Source organism: Pollicipes pollicipes, unplaced genomic scaffold (genome assembly GCF_011947565.3).
Source record: "Pollicipes pollicipes isolate AB1234 unplaced genomic scaffold, Ppol_2.1 Scaffold_4295;HRSCAF=5057_pilon_pilon_pilon, whole genome shotgun sequence".
NCBI classification, from domain to species: domain Eukaryota; kingdom Metazoa; phylum Arthropoda; class Thecostraca; order Pollicipedomorpha; family Pollicipedidae; genus Pollicipes; species Pollicipes pollicipes.
The window spans coordinates 9,217,430-9,237,076 of NW_023596461.1; the positions used below are offsets into that span (position 1 = coordinate 9,217,430).

At 58.2% G+C, this 19,647-nt stretch overlaps 1 protein-coding gene across 3 annotated transcripts; it reads right to left on the reverse strand.

The window, feature by feature from the left end:
- Positions 1-889: 889 nt before the first annotated feature.
- Positions 890-18,786, reverse strand: LOC119096336 (kidney mitochondrial carrier protein 1). Of its 3 annotated transcripts, none has more exons than XM_037219177.1 (9): positions 17,930-18,058; positions 13,562-13,642; positions 12,287-12,431; positions 10,793-10,929; positions 10,419-10,561; positions 8,245-8,369; positions 3,279-3,339; positions 2,598-2,714; positions 890-2,114 (listed from the first exon to the last, which is right to left on the reverse strand). In XM_037219177.1, the coding sequence occupies exons 2-9, from the start codon at positions 13,623-13,625 to the stop codon at positions 1,995-1,997; spliced, it is 912 nt and encodes a 303-aa protein (XP_037075072.1). In that variant the 5' UTR covers positions 13,626-13,642; positions 17,930-18,058; the 3' UTR covers positions 890-1,994. The 3 variants fall into 3 exon arrangements, with proteins under 3 accessions (XP_037075072.1, XP_037075073.1, XP_037075074.1); XM_037219178.1 differs by lacking the exon at positions 17,930-18,058 and adding an exon at positions 18,730-18,786 and having other exon boundaries at positions 1,995-2,114; XM_037219179.1 differs by lacking the exon at positions 17,930-18,058 and adding an exon at positions 15,166-15,250 and having other exon boundaries at positions 1,995-2,114.
- Positions 18,787-19,647: the final 861 nt, after the last annotated feature.

Genomic DNA, 19,647 nt, shown 5'->3' on the forward strand with positions numbered 1-19,647 from the left:
CTGCGTTCCCCGCTCCCGTCTGGATCCGCCCCTGCAAGACTACCACGTTTAAATTATATTGTTAACTAATATTTGTGCCGCTGTTTTAATGATGCCACAGAGCACAAACTGTAGCGCCGTTCGTCAAAATAGCGGGCTAAATCCATTGGGAAGAAATGGAGGAGGATAGGTGGTCGGATCCTCGGCTCGTCCTCGCCTCCAATCATTCATAAAAATTGGCACTCCATACGGCCCGCCTCCAACATACGCTGGCAGATACTACCGCCAGCGGCGATGAGAAAACCAGGAGTTTGCGGGAGCCATTTTGCGAACAGTTCTGATTTCAGGGACGGGTTCACCCGGCGCGAGAGCCGAGCAGAGGCGAAACAATGGAGCACGTAGCGCCGCAAGCGTCGCGCAGTGCGTGCACCGGCCCGCCTGCTGACACCCGTCTCAACACCAGCCGGCCGGAGCCTGCTGGCGCTCGCAAGCCTAAGAAACAAGAACCCTGACTATGGCGGCTTCAGACTATCAAGCATTTCCTGGAGATGCACCCGAAGTCAGCTACATTCGATGCGGCTTTTTGTACCGTATTGGCAAAATATTATAATCTGATGCCATTATTGGGATACGCCGATGGGAGGCTTCGCCTCGGCCGACCCTGGCAGTCAGGCACCTTCCGTGTAGCAACAGCCCCGCCCTCTTACCGACTGAACCGACATATCCCCGCCTTCAGCCAAATGAGGTGGCGTAGCGGCAACGCCCGTTCCTGCCCACCGTACCCACCTCCCCCACCCCCAACGCATGGTCCGTGCCCCGTGTTCACACCGTGCCTCTCATGGATTGCGGTTGCTCGTCTTTTCCCTTGTCCAGAGCGGCTAAATGGGCCGGTTTAACACAATACCGTACACGTCCTTTGCCGGTCAAGTGAACGTTGACGGGATGTATTTTCCAAAATAACGCACGGAGGGTCATCCTTTTAAGCGGTCCACCTCTTCATAAAACAGATCACTGCCATATGTAAAGCATCTCACCCAAGATCCACTAAAACAACTTCTGCAGGTTCAAAAAACAGGCGAAATGGCAAGAAACATGCCTCACGCCGTCACGCCGGCCACAGAACCCAACCGTCCGACAATGGGCAGAGATCGGCGGCGGACGCCAAGAACACGGTCCACGTACGCGTAGGATATGATCTTCGGCCACGCGTCGTGAGGGGGGTCACGGGCTCCATACCGCACCTTACCACCCCGAGCCACCTCCCAGAGCCGCGGTACCGGCTGAGGCTCGCGCCTCGCCGGCCCGTCCCGAACACGACGCGGGCGCACCCGCGCACAACAGTGCCTACGACTTGCGGCGCCGCCCGTGCGGCAGCGCGGTCCGAGCAGGCGAGCTCAGCCCGAGTGAGCGCGCTCAGCCCGAGTAAGTGAGCTCAGCCCGAGTGAGCGAATTCAACCAGAGTGAGCGAGCTCCGGCGGCGAGCACGGCCACGGTGAAAACGGCCGCTGTGACAGCGCGAAACACATCAACAGTATGGACGACATGAGAGATAAAACAACCGCTGCCCACGTGAGCCACGCGGAGCGGAAGCCCCGCGGCGGAAGGAGGCCGTTGAGCTTGGGTTTGCATGACGTCAACCGAGCGCCAGACGGAGCCGACGGCCACTCTCGGGCGGGTCAGACAGGCGCCTGGCCGTCTAGCTACCAGCGTATCGCCGGCCGGATGATCGCGGCGCCGCGCCCCACCCGGCAGGCACGTGGCAGCGCAGGGCCGGCTCACGACGGGGGAGGAACCGACGCGCCTGAAGCTCACAGCCCCGCGGCTGATGTGGGAGAAAGCTCTCGATGTGGCGGCAAGCTCGCACGTGGCGGGAAGCTTTCATTGAAGACCTAGGTGAAGAGCGTGCTCAGGCGCGGCCGGCGAGCCAGCCCACCCGATTCGCCGCCGCCGTCGGCCGGCGCCGGGCAGTGTCGCCGCCCGCCGACAGAGGCGCTGCCGTCGCCGCACTGAGTCCGCTAGTACAGCTGCTTTAGCCGCTCGAACGAGACGAAGAAGATGATGTTCCAGGGGCCCAGGCGCAGCCAGGTAGGCACGAAGCCCTTGTAGAGGGCCCGACAGCCCTCGAAGCGTACCGTCTGCAAAACACAGGCGGTGCCGACTGATGTTGATGACGTCGACTGAGACGAGGGGGCGGGTCGGCTCGTATCCACTCGCCATTGGACACAACTGGCAACACACACACACACACGCGCGCACGCACACACGCACACATGCACGCACACGCATACGCACCATACAGGCACGGCTCGCAATAACGACCCAATTAGCCAGCCCTGCACAAACACAAACGATGGCTGTTTCGTTGACCAGGCGTCCGCATTACTGAGTCCACCACATCGATACCGAAGACGGGTGCGTGCCGTCGACAATAACGCACTGGCAGCCGCTCCGACTGGCATTGAAATTACTCGAGATCGGCGGGAGCTCGAAGCGGCAGGCGTCTCCGCCGCCGCAAGGTCGCGTGTCTGATCGTTGACCCGGGTCCGGTCCGTGCCCAGCCGTCCGGCCCAGCTCGATAGGACGACACCCAGCGGCGCCAGGCCGGCGCGGCTCCGTACCTTGACCAGGCAGTCGAGGCTGCTGCGGTAGTAGTGAGCGGGCACCAGACCCTCGGCGGTGGCGGGCGCCGGGCCCACGCCGGCCCGCAGCAGCGTCCGCTGGTTCATCATACGTGTCTGGCGACGGCAGGCGCACGGTCACGGTCACAGTTACAGTTACAGTCACAGTCACGGTCACAGTCACAGTTCACAAGTCACGGTCACAAGCTACGGTTACGGTCAGTCACGGTCATAAGTCAAGGTCATACGTCACGGTGACGGTCACAGGTCAAGGTCACGGCCACATGTCACGAGTCACATGTAACGGCCACGGTCACGGCCACGGTCACGGTCACGGCCACGGTCACGGTCACGGCCACGGCCACGGTCACAGGTCACCAGCGCGGCCCGGCCGGACCGCGGCGCGTACTGTTACGCACCCGCCGCGTGCCGTCCTCACATGGTACACACGGTCAACATCAGACGTATGACGCACATTTACATCCATCCCAAAGCCACACGCAGGAGGACACGCCAAACGCTGCGACCAACGTTCGGCGCAGGCCCGGGACAAGCACAGCCGCGGTAGGCGCACACAGGCTGTCTGATGTTAGAGCGTCCTCCACAGCAGACCAGATCACCACAGCCAGCTGACGAGCGCGTAGCCCGCCTTGCTCAGGCCACGCCCGCACCAGCACGCACCCGGAGGACGTCGATGGGCGTGGAGGCGACGGCGCCGCCCAGGCTGGAGAGCAGACTGGACCTGCGGGACGACAGAGCTCAGTCAGCTGACCCGCGGCCGGCCTCGACGTCGGCTGGCGCGGACGGCTGCCGGCTCGCCCCCTCCGCCCCGCCCTCAGTCCGGCGGACGCCACACGCCCCTCTGAGGGGTGGCCGAGGCGGCGGGCGTCAGCGCCGACCCCGACACGTAACTCGTGCGTCGGAGACGCGTGACTCTGATCTTGACCCGCACTGAGTTCATAGGCTTGTTCATCGTTGCATCCCGTCAATCGATAGAAACTTGCCACGTCAGGGCAATAGTTCAAAGGAAGAGTGCCACCTTCAGCTCTGGATCGGACGCTGAGAATGCGTTTGTGTATAAATGCGTCCAATTCGTATCGCAACGCAAACTTCCTGGAAGTGATTCCTATCTCCCGTGCGAGGCTCTACATCCCAAACAACGACTTGCGCAAAACTGTTCCATGCCCATCAGAATCGAAAATAACTTGTGGCTCGACAATGTTTACCCCGATTTTTCCACGGGGGGCCGAAGGATCCATCCATTTAAATGTATAACAACTGAACCACCTCTGTATTTAATAACATGACAGCTCTCATACATTTCTTTGACAACAAACATGCTTTCCATCCGAGTAAAATGCGGCTGAACCGCAGAATTGTCAGGCTTCGGCGAATACTGCAAATTCCTTTTCGTGCGAAACGCCAGTCGAGCCGGTGCGCGCCTGGACTGGTCGTTTATGGCGCCATTCAACATGAGCATATATGAACCCTGCTGGTCAGTGCTGCTGTGCCCCGTGGTGGTGGCGGCGACCAGCCTTAAATGACTATCATCTGTCAACAACTCTGATCATTTTTTTAGAGCTGTGGCGTAGCTTAAGTAGTACGTTTCGGATGGCCCGGGCGTGCTTCTACGCGTCACTGCGAAAACTCCCGTCTCGCATTCGTCGCAAAAGCCATTCGCACAAGCCTCTAAAGGTGGCACTCTTCCCTAGAGGGTTATAACGTCAGGTATGTAACAAAGTGGTTTTCAAAAATACGTTACGGTATCGAAGCTGTCAAGAACTTTGTACTTATCTTACTTTGTACGCTCTCCATGAGGTTCTTACTCCGTTGAAGGTAAGAGAAGGTTAATGCACTTGATGTGGAGACGGGGATCGAGAAAGGAATGTGTTCCAAACATTTTCAACACGCTTCGTCTCACAGGAAACGATTTTGTAGCCTTGTAGCCTGTCGAAGCAATTCGCAAACATTTCTGCTTTCGTCCAAATGCCTTGCGCGACGTACATGGACTTATCGCAAACATAAAGATCGTTTGTTTTATTGTAAGATGGCAGCATGAACAGTTCGCAAGCTTGGTATCCTCCCTTGGATCCAACAGCCAGAGGTCTTTAGTTCATCGCATGATATTCGCGTAGTGCTCAAACTCATATTTGGAAAAGTTTTTCGCACCAGGCCTTCGCGCACCAAGATCACATTGACATCCCGAAACTCATGCTGTATGCTTGAAAAATGCGCTTTAACATCACGCAAGAGAGCTCAAAATGTCACTTACAGACTAAATGCAAATCACACGCATGAATACCTTAATTACACTTCCACGTGGAGAAAATTGCATAATCTTTTCCCGAAAAAAACGAACAAAAAATGGGTCAACGTCAATAATTGTCAATCCAGAAGTTAAATTTGCGTTTGTACTACATTCACTTGACACATTTGTGTGCAAGCCTGTGGACTCGACGGTCTACAGAGCATACCATGACCGGTAGATGACGCAGAACATGGGACAGTTATGTGCGGGGGAGGGGGAGGGAGTTGTAGGTAATCCGGGCTGGGGGCAAATAACGGGTTACAAAACGGCAGGGGTCACAGAGGAAGCTAAAATGGTCACACACAACGGCCATAAAAGAGGGTGACAGAGGAAAGTCACAAAGGTCATAAAGGAAGGTCACAAAACGGAAACCAAACAGATGGCCAGCTGGATTAAGGTAGACAAACGAAAAATAGACAGGACCGTTGGCGAGACGGACGGCACACGGGTAGATGGGGCCGCCAGCCGAACAGGGAAGGTGCGGAACAAGGGACAGAGGCAGGCGCGGCCGCCGCCGGCGCCGGCGCCCCGGGGCCGGCGGCCGCGCCTGACCCGACTCTACCTGGCGTCCGCGCCGCTCACACCATAGTGTGACGCGCCACGAGCGCCGCGCCGCAAGTCTGCAATAGACACAGGTGAGAGGCGACGGCCAGCACCACACACGCACGCCTCACACTCGGCGCTGGGTGGGGGTAACAGCCGGGCACACCGGGGCGGGGCAGGCTCCGGTCCATACGGGGCGGGGCGGGGCGAGGCAGGGGGAGGGGGCAGGCCAGGTGACAGCCCGCCAGTGCGACAGGAGGAAACACTATCCATCTGTGACGGAAGATGACCTGGGCTCAGATGACCACTGACACGGTCCGGTGAGGACGGGCTCAGATGACCACTGACACGGCCTGGTGAGGACGGGCTCAGAGGACCACCGACACGGTCCAGTGAGGACGGGCTCAGATGACCACCGACACGGTCCAGTGAGGACGGGCTCAGATGACCACCGATACGGTCCAGTGAGGACGGGCTCAGATGACCACCGACACGGTCCAGTGAGGACGGGCTCAGATGACCACCGACACGGTCCAGTGAGGACGGGCTCAGATGACCACCGATACGGTTTAGTGAGGACGGGCTCAGAGGACCACTGACATGGTGAGGACGGGCTCAGATGACCACCGATACGGTTTAGTGAGGACGGGCTTAGAGGACAACTGACACGGCCTGGTGAGGACGGGCCCAGAGGACCGCTGACACGGTACGGTGAGGACGGGCCCAGAGGACCGCTGCCACGGTACGGTGAGGACGGGCCCAGAGGACCGCTGACACGGTACGGTGAGGACGGGCCCAGAGGACCGCTGACACGGTACGGTGAGGACGGGCCCAGAGGACCGCTGACACGGTCCAGTGAGGACGGGCTCAGAGGATCGCTGACACGGTACGGTGAGGCGGTGAAACGGCACGGCAGCCGGCGCGCCCCCCGGGGACCGGCGGACGGAGCGGGCGGCACTGACCGACCCAAGCGTGCCCCAGGACGGCCGGGTCCTGAGACCGGCCGTATTCGAAACAGGTCGGCACGACTGACGGCCATCTAGGCCACCCGGCGCAACCCGTCCGGGGCTGAAGGCCGCGCAACACGAGCCGAAAACTAGTTGAGTGTCTAAAGGGCTGCACGGTACGGCGTTCTTAAAGGGAATGCTTCGCCTCTTAGATGTAATCAAAGAAGAACAAAGCATAATTAGACACAAAGCATAGGTAAACAGTTTGAGATCATGGTCATGAACCATCGGCTTTTGCAACGAAGATTTGGATACAACAATATTGAAAAAAAGAAAACATTCAGCCTCATTGCGTCACATTAAGCCCTACGTCGCTAAAAGCCACTTAACCACCAATCAACCGACCAATCATGTTCATCGCCGGAACATTCTGACCAATGGGAGCGCCAGCATACATACCGCGCGCACCATTCATCATCAATGAATGCGGCCTTCGTCCATGTGGCATCACTAAGCAATGAGCATGTCACGTATCATACAATACAAGGACATACCCGAAGCCAGACGGATCCCAGACTAGTCGCAAGCCAGCTCGAGACAGCGAGCGTTTCAGCTCTTACTCCGCATTGTTTACGTTGCATATTTACAATCTGAGGCCTGCAATTTGGCTTTATCAACTCAAAACATTATCGTGAAGTGAAACATTCCCTTAAAACACCTAACACAGTTTGTCTTCGTCAGGGCAAATCTCGGCCCACATGATTTTGTACCTGCTACTCAATACAGCCCGTTTTCATAGATCAGGATTGTTGATCGGCTAATGATCGCTTCGTGAAGATCGATCGTGGCAGCCCGTAGCCCCGCCGTGCTGCCGACTGAGCTGTCGTTTCATCTTTGCCGTCACATCCGGCCCACCCGACCACCACTAGCGAAGAGGACATAAACGCCCGGTTTACCCGACCGCCACTACCGAAGGGGAGGACATAAACGTCCGGCTCACCCGACCGCCACTACCGAAGGGGAGGACATAAACGTCCGGCTCACCCGACCGCCACTGCCGAAGGGGAGGACATAAACGTCCGGTCCACCCGACCGCTTCTACCGAAGGGGAGGACATAAACGTCCGGTTCACCCGACCGCCACTACCGAAGGGGAGGACATAAACGTCCGGTCCACCCGACCGCCACTACCAAAGAGGAGGACATAAACGTCCGGTTCACCCGACCGCCACTGCCGAAGGGGAGGACATAAACATCCGGCTCACCCGACCGCCACTACCGAAGGGGAGGACATAAACGTCCGGCTCACCCGACCACCACTGCCGAAGGGAGGGCATAAACATCCGGCTCACCCGACCGCCACTACCGAAGGGGAGGACATAAACGTCCGGCTCACCCGACCGCCGCTAGCGAAGGCGAGGACATAACGACAGAGGGGCAGACCAGGTTTCTAGTTATAACAGACGGGAAAGAAACGAAACAGAACGTAGCGAGCAGGCCAGCACATGATCAAATAAATCAGAAAAAATAAGATCATCTTTACATGAAAAAGCACTACTAGTGTTAAAGTCAGTAGGCAAACCAAAACAAACAGCTAAGCGCATTACCAGTGAAGTTGGTAATCCGCAGGTCACCTTTAAATACATTCTGACTTTATCCGTTTCCGGTCCAGATCTGAATCACTTGGCGGCGTTAAAAAACCCTGCAGATAAACCTGCATGGCCTCACGATTCCAACGACGGCTCATGCACAACACCCACTCTCCCACACAGCTCCAGCCGTGCTTGTTAGTTCACTCACAGCGGCGGGGGCGACGGTGGCGTCGCCTCGCGGCGGGCCAGGGCACTCACGCGAAGTGGTTGCCGGAGGAGTCGCCGATCAGCTGGTGCTGGATGAAGTAGCGCTTGAAGAAGTCGTACAGGGGCAGCTCGACGCCCACTATGACGGCCGCCCTCTGCGCCGTCGGACCGACGCCCTGCCGCCGCGTGGCTCGCGTCAGGTCAGTGGTCACAGACAGACACTGCTCCTCTGCAGCGGCCCGCGTCAGGTCAGTGGTCACAGACAGACACTGCTCCTCTGCAGCGGCCCGCGTCAGGTCAGTGGTCACAGACAGACACTGCTCCTCTGCCGCGGCTCGCGTCAGGTCAGTGGTCACAGACAGACACTGCTCCTCTGCCGCGGCCCGCGTCAGGCCGGTGGTCACAGACAGACACTGCTCCTCTGCCGCGGCTCGCGTCAGGTCAGTGGTCACAGACAGACACTGCTCCTCTGCAGCGGCCCGTGTCAGGTCAGTGGTCACAGACAGACACTGCTCCTCTGCCGCGGCCCGCGTCAGGCCAGTGGTCACAGACAGACACTGCTCCTCTGCCGCGGTCCGCGTCGGGTCAGTGGTCACAAACAGTCCCTGCTCCTCTGCAGCGGCCCGCGTCAGGTCAGTGGTCACAGACAGACACTGCTCCTCTGCAGCGGCCCGCGTCAGGTCAGTGGTCACAGACAGACACTGCTCCTCTGCCGCGGCCCGCGTCAGGTCAGTGGTCACAGACACTGCTCCTCTGCCGCGGCCCGTGTCAGGTCAGTGGTCACAGACAGACACTGCTCCTCTGCCGCGGCCCGCGTCAGGTCAGTGGTCACAGACAGACACTGCTCCTCTGCAGCGGCCCGCGTCAGGTCAGTGGTCACAAACAGTCACTGCTCCTCTGCCGCGGCCCGCGTCAGGTCAGTGGTCACAGACAGACACTGCTCCTCTGCCGCGGCCCGTGTCAGGCCAGTGGTCACAGACAGACACTGCTCCTCTGCCGCGGCCCGTGTCAGGCCAGTGGTCACAGACAGACACTGCTCCTCTGCAGCGGCCCGCGTCAGGTCAGTGGTCACAGACAGACACTGCTCCTCTGCCGCGGCCCGTGTCAGGCCAGTGGTCACAGACAGACACTGCTCCTCTGCCGCGGCCCGTGTCAGGTCAGTGGTCACAGTCAATGCTCCTCTGCCGCGGCCCGCGTCAGGTCAGTGGTCACAAACAGTCCCTGCTCCTCTGCCGCGGCCCGTGTCAGGTCAGTGGTCACAGTCAATGCTCCTCTGCCGCGGCCCGCGTCAGGTCAGTGGTCACAAACAGTCCCTGCTCCTCTGCCGCGGCCCGTGTCAGGTCAGTGGTCACAAACAGTCACTGCTCCTCTGCCGCGGCCCGTGTCAGGTCAGTGGTCACAGTCACTGCTCCTCTGCCGCGGCCCGCGTCAGGTCAGTGGTCACAAACAGTCCCTGCTCCTCTGCCGCGGCCCGTGTCAGGTCAGTGGTCACAGTCAATGCTCCTCTGCCGCGGCCCGCGTCAGGTCAGTGGTCACAAACAGTCCCTGCTCCTCTGCCGCGGCCCGTGTCAGGTCAGTGGTCATAGTCACTGCTCCTCTGCCGCGGCCCGCGTCAGGTCAGTGGTCACAAACAGTCACTGCTCCTCTGCCGCGGCCCGCGTAAGATCAGCGGTCACAAACAGTCACTGCTCCTCCGCCGCGGCCCGCGTAAGATCAGCGGTCACAAACAGTCACTGCTCCTCCGCCGCGGCCCGCGTAAGATCAGCGGTCACAAACAGTCACTGCTCCTCCGCCGCGGCCCGCGTAAGATCAGCGGTCACAAACTGCGCCTCCGCCCCACGACTGAACAGCGGATGTGGTCGTTGTAACCCAAGAATGAGCAATCTCGGATGTGCAGTTACCAACAGGAGGGCTGCAGTGATCCCTCTGTTCGGGCGGAGCGCGGGAACTAGGGCATCAAAGGGTGGGGGGCTGAGTTCCAACTTTCTGAAAAATTAACGGTGGTGCTATGGATATCATGGGCGGCTGGCCGGAAACAGGTAACTACAGATGGCTATTCTCCCTCTCCTCCCTAACTCTGGAGGACTTCCACTGCCCTAATCCTGGGCCACACGTCTTCAAATACACCAAATACACCTTTACATCAAACATGTCGCTGAACTAGAGGCTACGTCCAACATCCCCGGAGCCCAGAGCAATGCGAGAGCGCACTGCCGCACACGTACCCGCCACAGACCGCGTACGCCCTCCTGCCGGTAGATGTCGGCGAAGCATCGCAGCATGCCCTTCTGCCGCACCGACTCGTTGGCCGCCTGCATGCGCACCTTCAGCACGTCCGTCGGGTTGGCGATCGAGCTGGAGACGACGCCTGTCGGAGCGCACGCCGGTCAGCCGGGTCAGCCGCGGCTCGGCGCCGCACACCGCGAACCAGTCGGCAGCGCCGCCCGGCCGCCGTGTGGTGGACAGGCACGACACGGCCGGCGGCTGGCGCGGCGGCCAGGCCGATGGCGTCAGGACGTGTCTGTCCGACGGGCAGGCACGACCCGGCCGTGACAGCCGGAGGAGGGCGTCGGGAGCAGCGCGCCCGGCCGCCGCTCACCTGCCACGATGGCGCAGCAGACGTTCGAGAGCAGCGTCTCGTCGGACGGGTTGGGACAAACGACGCCCTTCATTGAGTAGTAGACGCCGAACTTGATGGAGCCGTATGTCGACTGGCGCAGAACCGCCGGCGAGATGCTGCCGACCATTCGTGAACGTGAGGGGTGCCGCGCAACACGGTCAGACGTGAGAGACGGTTAGACGTGGGGGTACTGTATAACACGGTCAGACGTCACGGGTATTGTGTAACACGGTCAGACGTGAAGGCTGTGTAACACGGTCAGACATGGGGGGGGGGGGGATACTGTGTAACACGGTCAGACGTGACGGGTACTGTGTAACACGGTCAGACGTGAGGGCTGTGTAACACGGTCACACGTCAAGGGTACTGTGTAACAAAGTCAGACGTGAGGGGCCCTGTGTAACACGGTCAGACGTGGAGGCTACTGTGCAACACGGTCAGACGTGAGGGGTGCTGTGTAACACGGTCAGATGTGAGGTGCACTGTGTAACACGGTCAGACGTGAGGGGTACTGTGTAACACGGCCAAACGTGAGGGGTACTGTGCAACACGGTCAGACGTGGAGGGTACTGTGTAACACGGTCAGACGTGGAGGGTACTGTGTAACACGGTCAGACATGGGGGTGCTGTGTAACACGGTCCGACGTGAGGGGTACTGTGTAACACGGTCACACATGAGAGGTGCTGTGTAACACGGTCAGACATGGGGGTTATTGTGTAACACGGTCAAACGTGGAGGGTACTATGCAACACGGTCAGACGTGGATGGTACTGTGTAACACGGTCAGACGTGGGGAGTACTGTGTAACACTGTCAGACGTGAGGGGCACTGTGTAACACGGTCAGATGTGAGAGGTACTGCACAGCAGTCAATGCTGACATGGACAGTTGACCGTCAGAGACGCTGGCGTGACCGAGGACCACGAGAGGTTGGGGCGATAGTGACCCCTGAATCGTCAGGTAACCCGTAACGGCACACAATCCACACGAGACACGGTGTGATTTCGGTGCTGCGCAGCGTGTAAAAATACGTTAAGTTCATGCGGTAGAGTCGTTTCCAAGTCGGCAGCGGAGATTGGCTATTCAGCTACAGCGACCGCATGACGTAACAATGGGGCCATTGGCCATCTTTGCATTACAATTCATGACGCCGGAACGCCGGGCGATTCACGTTCAAGTCGTTTGTCGTTTGGGATTTGTTCGTACAAGTAAAAATATAGTGCAGCAATAGGTCACGCTCTTCTGACATGGTGTCACATCATCATTTCATATCATCGTCATCATCATCACATTTAAATGCCGCGGACTATACATCTCACAAACTACCGTCATATCTAAGGAAGAGAAGACCGACCATAACATATTAAGTTAAATCTATTCGAAGTTCCCAACGTGTGCAACCAGCCTGTCCGACACAGGGTCCCGAGCGACACTGGCCGCAAGGGGCGCGGCACGGGGCCGGTGCGTACTGACCCCCTGTAGAGGGCGCGCAGACCCTCCTCGCGGCTGATGCGCACCAGGGCGTGACTCATGCCGCGGTAGCGCAGCTCGCGCAGCCCCTGCGTCCGCTGGCCCTGCACCTGCAGCCGGGTCTTGGTCGTGTCGATCGGGAACGTGCCTGTGACGACAGCGGAACGAGCGCGGGTCAGCTGGTGGGCGGGCGCGGCGGCCGCGGGGGCGCCAGCTGGACAAACTGCACTGACGCGGGGCGGCAGGCCCAGCTCAGGGCCGGCGACACACAACAATGGACCCGAAGGGGGTCAGCTGCACACTCTCAAACACAAACGTTACTCTCATCTAGAGCAGTAAGTCACTGAGGGGTCATACTGGGTGCCGTAGGACTATTGAGGCACGCAGCCGCTGACTGGAAATGGTCACGATGATTTCTGAACAAGCAAACGCTAAATGAGGTCACCATTTCATGTCCGCCCGGTGCGAGGGTAAACACCCACACCCAGCATGAGACACGATGCAGCCTGCAGCCCGGTTGTGAAAGGCGCCATGGCTCACATACCACTCGCTAAAGGGCTGACAGAAAAAAACCCTTAAATGGGCATAGGAGACCTCATTCCCTGCCGGCGTGCCGTTCATCGAAAACGAAATCAGCAACGACGTACCTTTGCTTCTTTTTTATCACAGCGCTTTTCTAAATGCGAATGTGAATTCCAATGTCATAGACTGAAAAACAAAATCATTCTCTACAACTGTTCAACTGCCCACTAAAAGCGTTCGGCCGCAAAGACCCGCAGAGCTGCCTGACACGGTGGCATGTCCAGCTTGGCAATAACAAGCTACTTAAAAAAAAAGATGAGCAGGCCGGCACGTCAAGAAACGCTGAGACATAGGCTCATGACCGCGCAGGCTTTCTGGGTCACGCTAGCTGCTTCGCTTTACAATTGCACGTGTGCTTATCACATTGGGACGTCCTGCTCATGCATAATGCACATACCAGCTAGGCGCAATCACCATCCGAATCTAGTATAACATTCATGTAGACAGAAATGCATTTCGCAGTTGCAAGTAGAAATGGAGAGCTGTCACGAGCGGGTTCATCAGGAACGTGTACCAAGTATGGACAGTAAATGCATGGAAAATGGACGCTTGCAACACGGCCAACGCCGGCCGTATGCATAAGCCAACACCTGTCCAAGGTGGGTGGTACGTGGTGCGAGCGGACAGGGCCGGACGGGGTCGGGCAGGGTCGGACGGGGCCGGGTGGCGGCCGCCCGCCGCCGTTGCCGCACTCACAGCACTCGGCGAAGCAGGACGAGACGCCGCCGTAGAGGAACGGTCGCCAGTCCCGCGGCGCCATGCCGCTCCGGCCGGGTGCTGAAACAGGTCGGGTCAAGTCAGGTCAAGTAAGGCCACGTCACGTTACGTCGCGTCACGTCGCGCCAGCGGCCGCACCACCAGCTCGGTGCAAGGCGAACTGCTTCGTCACGCCTCACACGGCGCTGACGTCACAGACACTTGACGGCGGTGGACGCTGCGCCATCAGCCATAAGAGCACTGTACACACACAAGTCTATCGCCAACCTCACGGGAATTCCGCACTGGGATTCTGCAAACTTCAGCAGACAGGCAGCAAAAGCAAACACAAACCGAAGCTCACGATCGCGCCCAGCCGTTCCATGTGTTTGTTTACAACTCGGCTTGGTTGCCCGAGACACCGCAACCCTACAAGGGCTGTGCTTCACAACATGTGAGGGGAGGAAAACCAGATTAGCACACTAATGCTCTCACATACGCGGCTGCGCAGTTGCAAAAAAAAAAACTCCCCGAAATAAAGCAGACGACCGTCAACGGGCCATGCCTGCCAATTTCACTTCCTTTCGCCATCTCTATCGCCAACGTTTACTGCTTAGCTTTTAGCTTCGCCGGTCTCACGCACATCGTACCGTAGAGAGACTCACAGCCAATGCACGACAGCGCAGAGTCGGCAACGAGCCGCATGAAGGGAGCTGAGTTGAGTTGAGTTGAGCTGAGTTGAGTTGAGTTGGGGTGAGATGAGGTGAAGTGAGGTGAGGTGAGCTGACTTGAGTTAAGATGCGCTGAGTTGAGTTGAGTTGAGTCGAGTTGGGTTGAGTTGAGTTGAGTTGAGTTGAGTTGAGGTGAGGTGAGGTGAGGTGAGTTGAGGTGAGGTGAGGTGAGGTGAGGTGAGGTGAGGTGAGGTGAGGTGAAGTGAGGCGAGGTGAGGTGAGGTGAACAGTAACCTGGGATCGGCACGAGATAGTCACAGTCGGCCTCCAGGACGCGCCGACAACCCGGCCATACCGCAGCGAGTCGATCACACAGCTGGGCAAACCTTTTGGCGAACTGATGTACATGGTGAGACATTCAAACAGGTTTCAATCAACGCGCTTCGATCGAAAGCCTTCTACAACCGGTCTTTCTGGGTACTGATATTGCAACAACCAAACGGCATCGACCCGCCCACATCACAACGCCACCGCACGGGCAGCGCACACCAGCCGGTAAACGGGTGCCAGAAGACGGCTGTACCGTCCAGCGCACGGCGGCCGTCCGGGCCACCGGCAAACACACCGTTCAAGGTCACGGCCGGTCATTGGTCCGCGGCTTCAGTCTAAAGTTCAAGCGGTTAATGGAGCGTCCGAACTGTGACGATCCGCAGTGCGGCTGGCCCGTTCCGACCCTCGGCTGGCGCGGCGCCAGCGGCCCCGACAGCGGCCGGCCGGGGGTTCTGAAGCACCGCATCGGGCCGCGCGCCGTCAGCAGACCCTCACGACGCTTGCAGCACGTGCAACCACACACGGGGCCCGAGGAGAGCGGCGCAGATGAAGGGCCGGTCAGGGCCAGGGCCAAAGCCCACCCACTCCACCACCGCCTCTTACCCGTGGCCGTTCAGCGACAGAAGTCGGGCGGCGACGGCCGTTTCCGGCCGAGCAGCTGACCGGCACCGGAGCGGCCGTCCGTGACCAGGCCGTGCCCGTCCCCGCTGCGGGCCGCGGCGGCGACGACTGCGGCGGCGCGCGGCGTGCGGCGCCCGGAGATAATAACAGTCCGCGCTCACGCACGGCCGGCCGGCCCGCAGGCGGGCCCTCGGGCTGCCGGCCGGCGCGAGCGGACGCCGCTCGGGCGCTGCTCAGCTCCGCGCACCGCCCCGCGCTGGCCAATCGACGAGCAATTCCGACAGACCGGGAGCGGCGACACCGACCAGTCGCTGCCGACGCCAGGACCCGGCCCATGGGTCTGTGAACCGGCTGGTGCGCTGCACGATAACGTGATGCGGCAGATAATCCGCCCCGAAGTTTGCTGGCTTCTGGCCTCGGCCAGTCCACAGGCTCGCGTAATTCGGCAGCGCAGCAGCTCGCGGCAGCTGGCCGCTGCAGGCTCGCCCGTCACGTCATCTGAGCGTGGCACCTGAGGGACTTCCGCTGCCGTTCACGTGCGCTCCCCGTGCAAACCGGTTCCGGCGTCACGTGGTCGTACGATCACGTGACACGGCCCGCTGCCAACAGACGGAGGGGGAGGGGGGGGGGGGGGGCACCAGGATGCCGGAAGGATCGCGGCGCCGAGACGGCAGCCCGCGGGGGCGCCTCAGCCCGCCACACTGGGTCACCAGCGGTCTTCCCGTCGAAGGTGGGACGTCCGGCGTCACCTGACTACTGACAGCAGAATCATTACGCCCCCTTGTCGCGCGGCTGGAGAAGACTAGGTCGCAATCGGCGCTGCTATATTTGTCTGCATTCGGAACCTCCCAGTCGCAAAATATTGCAAAATCCCACCCGCTCAGAGTGAACCAGTACATCTGGATTTTGCACAACGATTCAAACAGTTGTATACGTTCATTGCTATTTCTTGTCACCGGATCAAGGCAGAGAAATGCTCATACCACCTCACATTTGGAGTTCAATTTTGTACCTCGTTGGCGTGCCAAATGACGTAGCTTGCAAGCAATGCAATCGCACGCTACGTGAGACTAGCACATTTATACTTATGTGGTGTACGGTCAGCCATACCTTTCGCAAGGAATAAGTACCAGCCGCGTTTAGACCCGAAATACCCATTTTCACCCGTGCATTATATATTTTATACTTGTATTAAATCACACGGTCGAAGGAAATGTTCCACACCAGAATTTATTGCAAACAAACACCACATATGACGAAATAAGCTCACTTATAACTATTGGTATACTGGACTGCTCTAGAAAACAACTTTGTTTAGCGACCGCGCTCATCAATGCGTCATTGACTGCGTTTTGGGAGTTTGTATAACGTCGAGGTGCTGCCAAACAACCCGCGCAAAGTTGCCATCCTTGCATTCACTCGTACTACGTGAAACTCGCCGATATATGGCAGTGCGAAGCTGGAAGAGTTCGCTGAGCTTACTATCGCTATGTACCCATGTCTGGTCCTTTTCCATGGTGTTTTTGTGAATTTTTCAGTGAGTTTAAGTTTCGCTTGCAATCACACACCGGGTTTTAGCGCTATTCTTAGGCCATCCGATTCCATGCGTCTTATTCCCGTAATGACTAGCAGTCATGTCGAACTTGTATTATGCAGTCCAAAACGTGATTTCTGGTTGGAACTTGCACAGCTTGCTCAGCATTGATTTACCGCCATTTACATTGATTACACTGATTACCATTTGACGTTACCATGCCTGGGAGTCGCGCCCACGGACGCCAGATCTAAGCGGCCCGACGGCTTGAACGCCATATGGCCAAGGACATGGCAGGATTTGATGACGTTGCTATGGCGGCATGCATGCCTGAATGGCCTTGTCCGCCCGAAATAGTCTACACGTCTTTGTGGGCATGCAGCTCAGAAACTAGAAGGTTTTAGGTCTTAAGATGAGAATGCGGGCCAGTGAAATGCACCGAGTTATCTTCAAAATAGCTATTTCAGTTCAAAGCCCCATACAAATGTGGGACACTATTACGAAAGCTGTTCATTGCATTTACGAGGAGTATTATTCACATAAATAAGACAATAGTAACAGCCTTATTCCTCGGAGAAAACCAGGGGAATGGAGAATGAAGATATACATGTGTCCATATCTATGCGAACGTGATATGTGCCTTGATGTGTGATGTGTGCTAGCTTAAAATCGTTTACATGTGCAAGTAATACCTGGCATGTGATGCATGATGCCCGTTCAATTGAAACGCTTGCTGTATCTGTATATGTAAACCGTGGTTCAATGTTAAAAAACGAAAAATCAAGCAGGATCATAAGCGGGCCATTTTGAATTCACTTCTGCTATTGTTTCGATAACGGCATGTTGCCGAAATATCGACGCATTTGTATCTCCATTCTCATTTTTCCTCCGAGGAATGAGGCTATTACGGCTGTTCAATTTATGTGGGACACTCTCTTGAATTTTGTGGGTGAAGGTCGGACATGCAAGACTTTCTTCCAACGACGTAACACAGGAATGTCCGCAACATTTGCAGAGATCAGAGAGTGACACAACACGGCCCGGGCACAAACGCTGTTACAAACAATGTCCTGCGCACCCGTCTGCGACCACAGTCGTTCAGTGCCACTTGGGAGTTAAGGGGCACCCGGCACCGACAGGTCACACGCCAGAGAGGACGGCAGCACGCCAGCCCATACGTCATGCCAGCGGCACGCCCACCGCTCCACTCACCCGTATTTGCAGCCGTCTCTTTATCACCGGCTCAGTCACCTAGCACGGTGGACTGCACTCACAGCGCCGACTGAACAGGCACGTCCGCTCGCAAGACCAGAGACACCCCGCGGGACGCTCGAGGGCGGTCGGCACCGCGCTGTCTCGGCGCGGTGTGTACGGGGTCTGGCGCGGAGCGCGGCCGCCAGCGGAGCGGGCGCCAGCTCTAGCCCAGCCAATACGGAGCGTGCCGGCCCGGCCGCGCCTGACCTGCCGTTCAACCTTGAGCTCGGAGTCGCCGGATGGCCGCGCCACCGCCGGCCGGGTTGAGGCGCGGCCCACAACAGGCGGCACTATCACAAGGCGCGCCAACAGAAACACGGCGCCAAACGCCGCGTCCCCCGCCCACCCCGGAATGCGGACGGTGGCGGAGCGCGGCTCGCTCCAGGTCGGAAGTCGTTTGGGAGCCAGCCGGTCGGGCCGGACGCCAAGCCTGCCGGCTGACCTTTGCCGCCGGCGCCGTATTGATCTGAGCCGTCGTCTGGCGGAAACCGGGACGTCGTTGCTGCTGTGCTCCTTATGCAAGTCGGGATGGGGATGCCGCGCGGCGAGCTGGGGGTGCGGGGGAGGCAAGGTCACGGCGCCCCGGCCATAAAGTTTCCCGGAGACCACCGCAGCGGGGAGGGGGCGGGGTGGCGACTATCGGCCGACGGGACTGCGTCTGCATGCGCGGCGGGCAGCTGCAAGAAGTCACAACCGCAGTTGACATTGCGGGCTGCTGGACAGCTCGCAGTCAGGTCGCTGTGTCGGTGGACGCTCACCTGAGCCGCTGGCGAGGCGTCCCGGCCGGCGTCGGTCGCGCCCGGACCCGCCCGGTACCGGCGCGTCGGCTCCCCTCCCGGCCCGCACCGCGCGCGCCGACTGCACCGCGCGCGCCGACTGTCAGCCAGGCCACGAGGGCAGCTTCTGTTCACTCCCGACGACTGGATCCCGGCGCTGCCACCGACTGCAGTGGGAAACACAGGTAGCTCTGATGATGCTCTGATGATAGCTGATGATGAGCAGGTGATGCCACAAGCACTGGCCTCCCATTGTCAAGGCAACATAACAGCAAAAGCATAGAGGATTGCCAGTCAACACACCAGCCCTGGTTCACATATTTATCTTGTGCTGGCAGATATGCTTAATATACATTGTGGACTACAGGACAATCATGTAATGTACACAATGGTTCTGTGATTGTTGGAAAGGTGGCAGGGGAGACCACAGAGTGAGATACAAAATCTGGCCTGATATAACATGAGATATGATGACCACTAATGACTGCACTTAACCCATGAAAGGGGGCAGCGATCCTATTGACCGTATGGTCCAATTAGCTGCAAACCTGATCACAATACATGAAAACACCCATGGAATGGAACAATCACAATCCTGCTCATAGTCATGGACCAGACTACAATCACTGACATGACCATGCCCACAGGCAACATTGCATTCATGGGGGCCAGATAACACTCCTAGACTAGACTTCAGTAGTAGACAACAGTCACAGACCTAACCTCTGGCACCTGCCGTGCTATACTACCAATTACAAAGTGTCACTGAGGCTGCTTAAGACCACTGATAAACATCTGAAGTGTGCCCAGATAAGAAATGAAACAGTTTGCCCAGATCGCTTGGTACAGAGCACTGCTTCGGTGCTAGTCACACCTTTTGCCCTCCCCATTTTCAAGCCA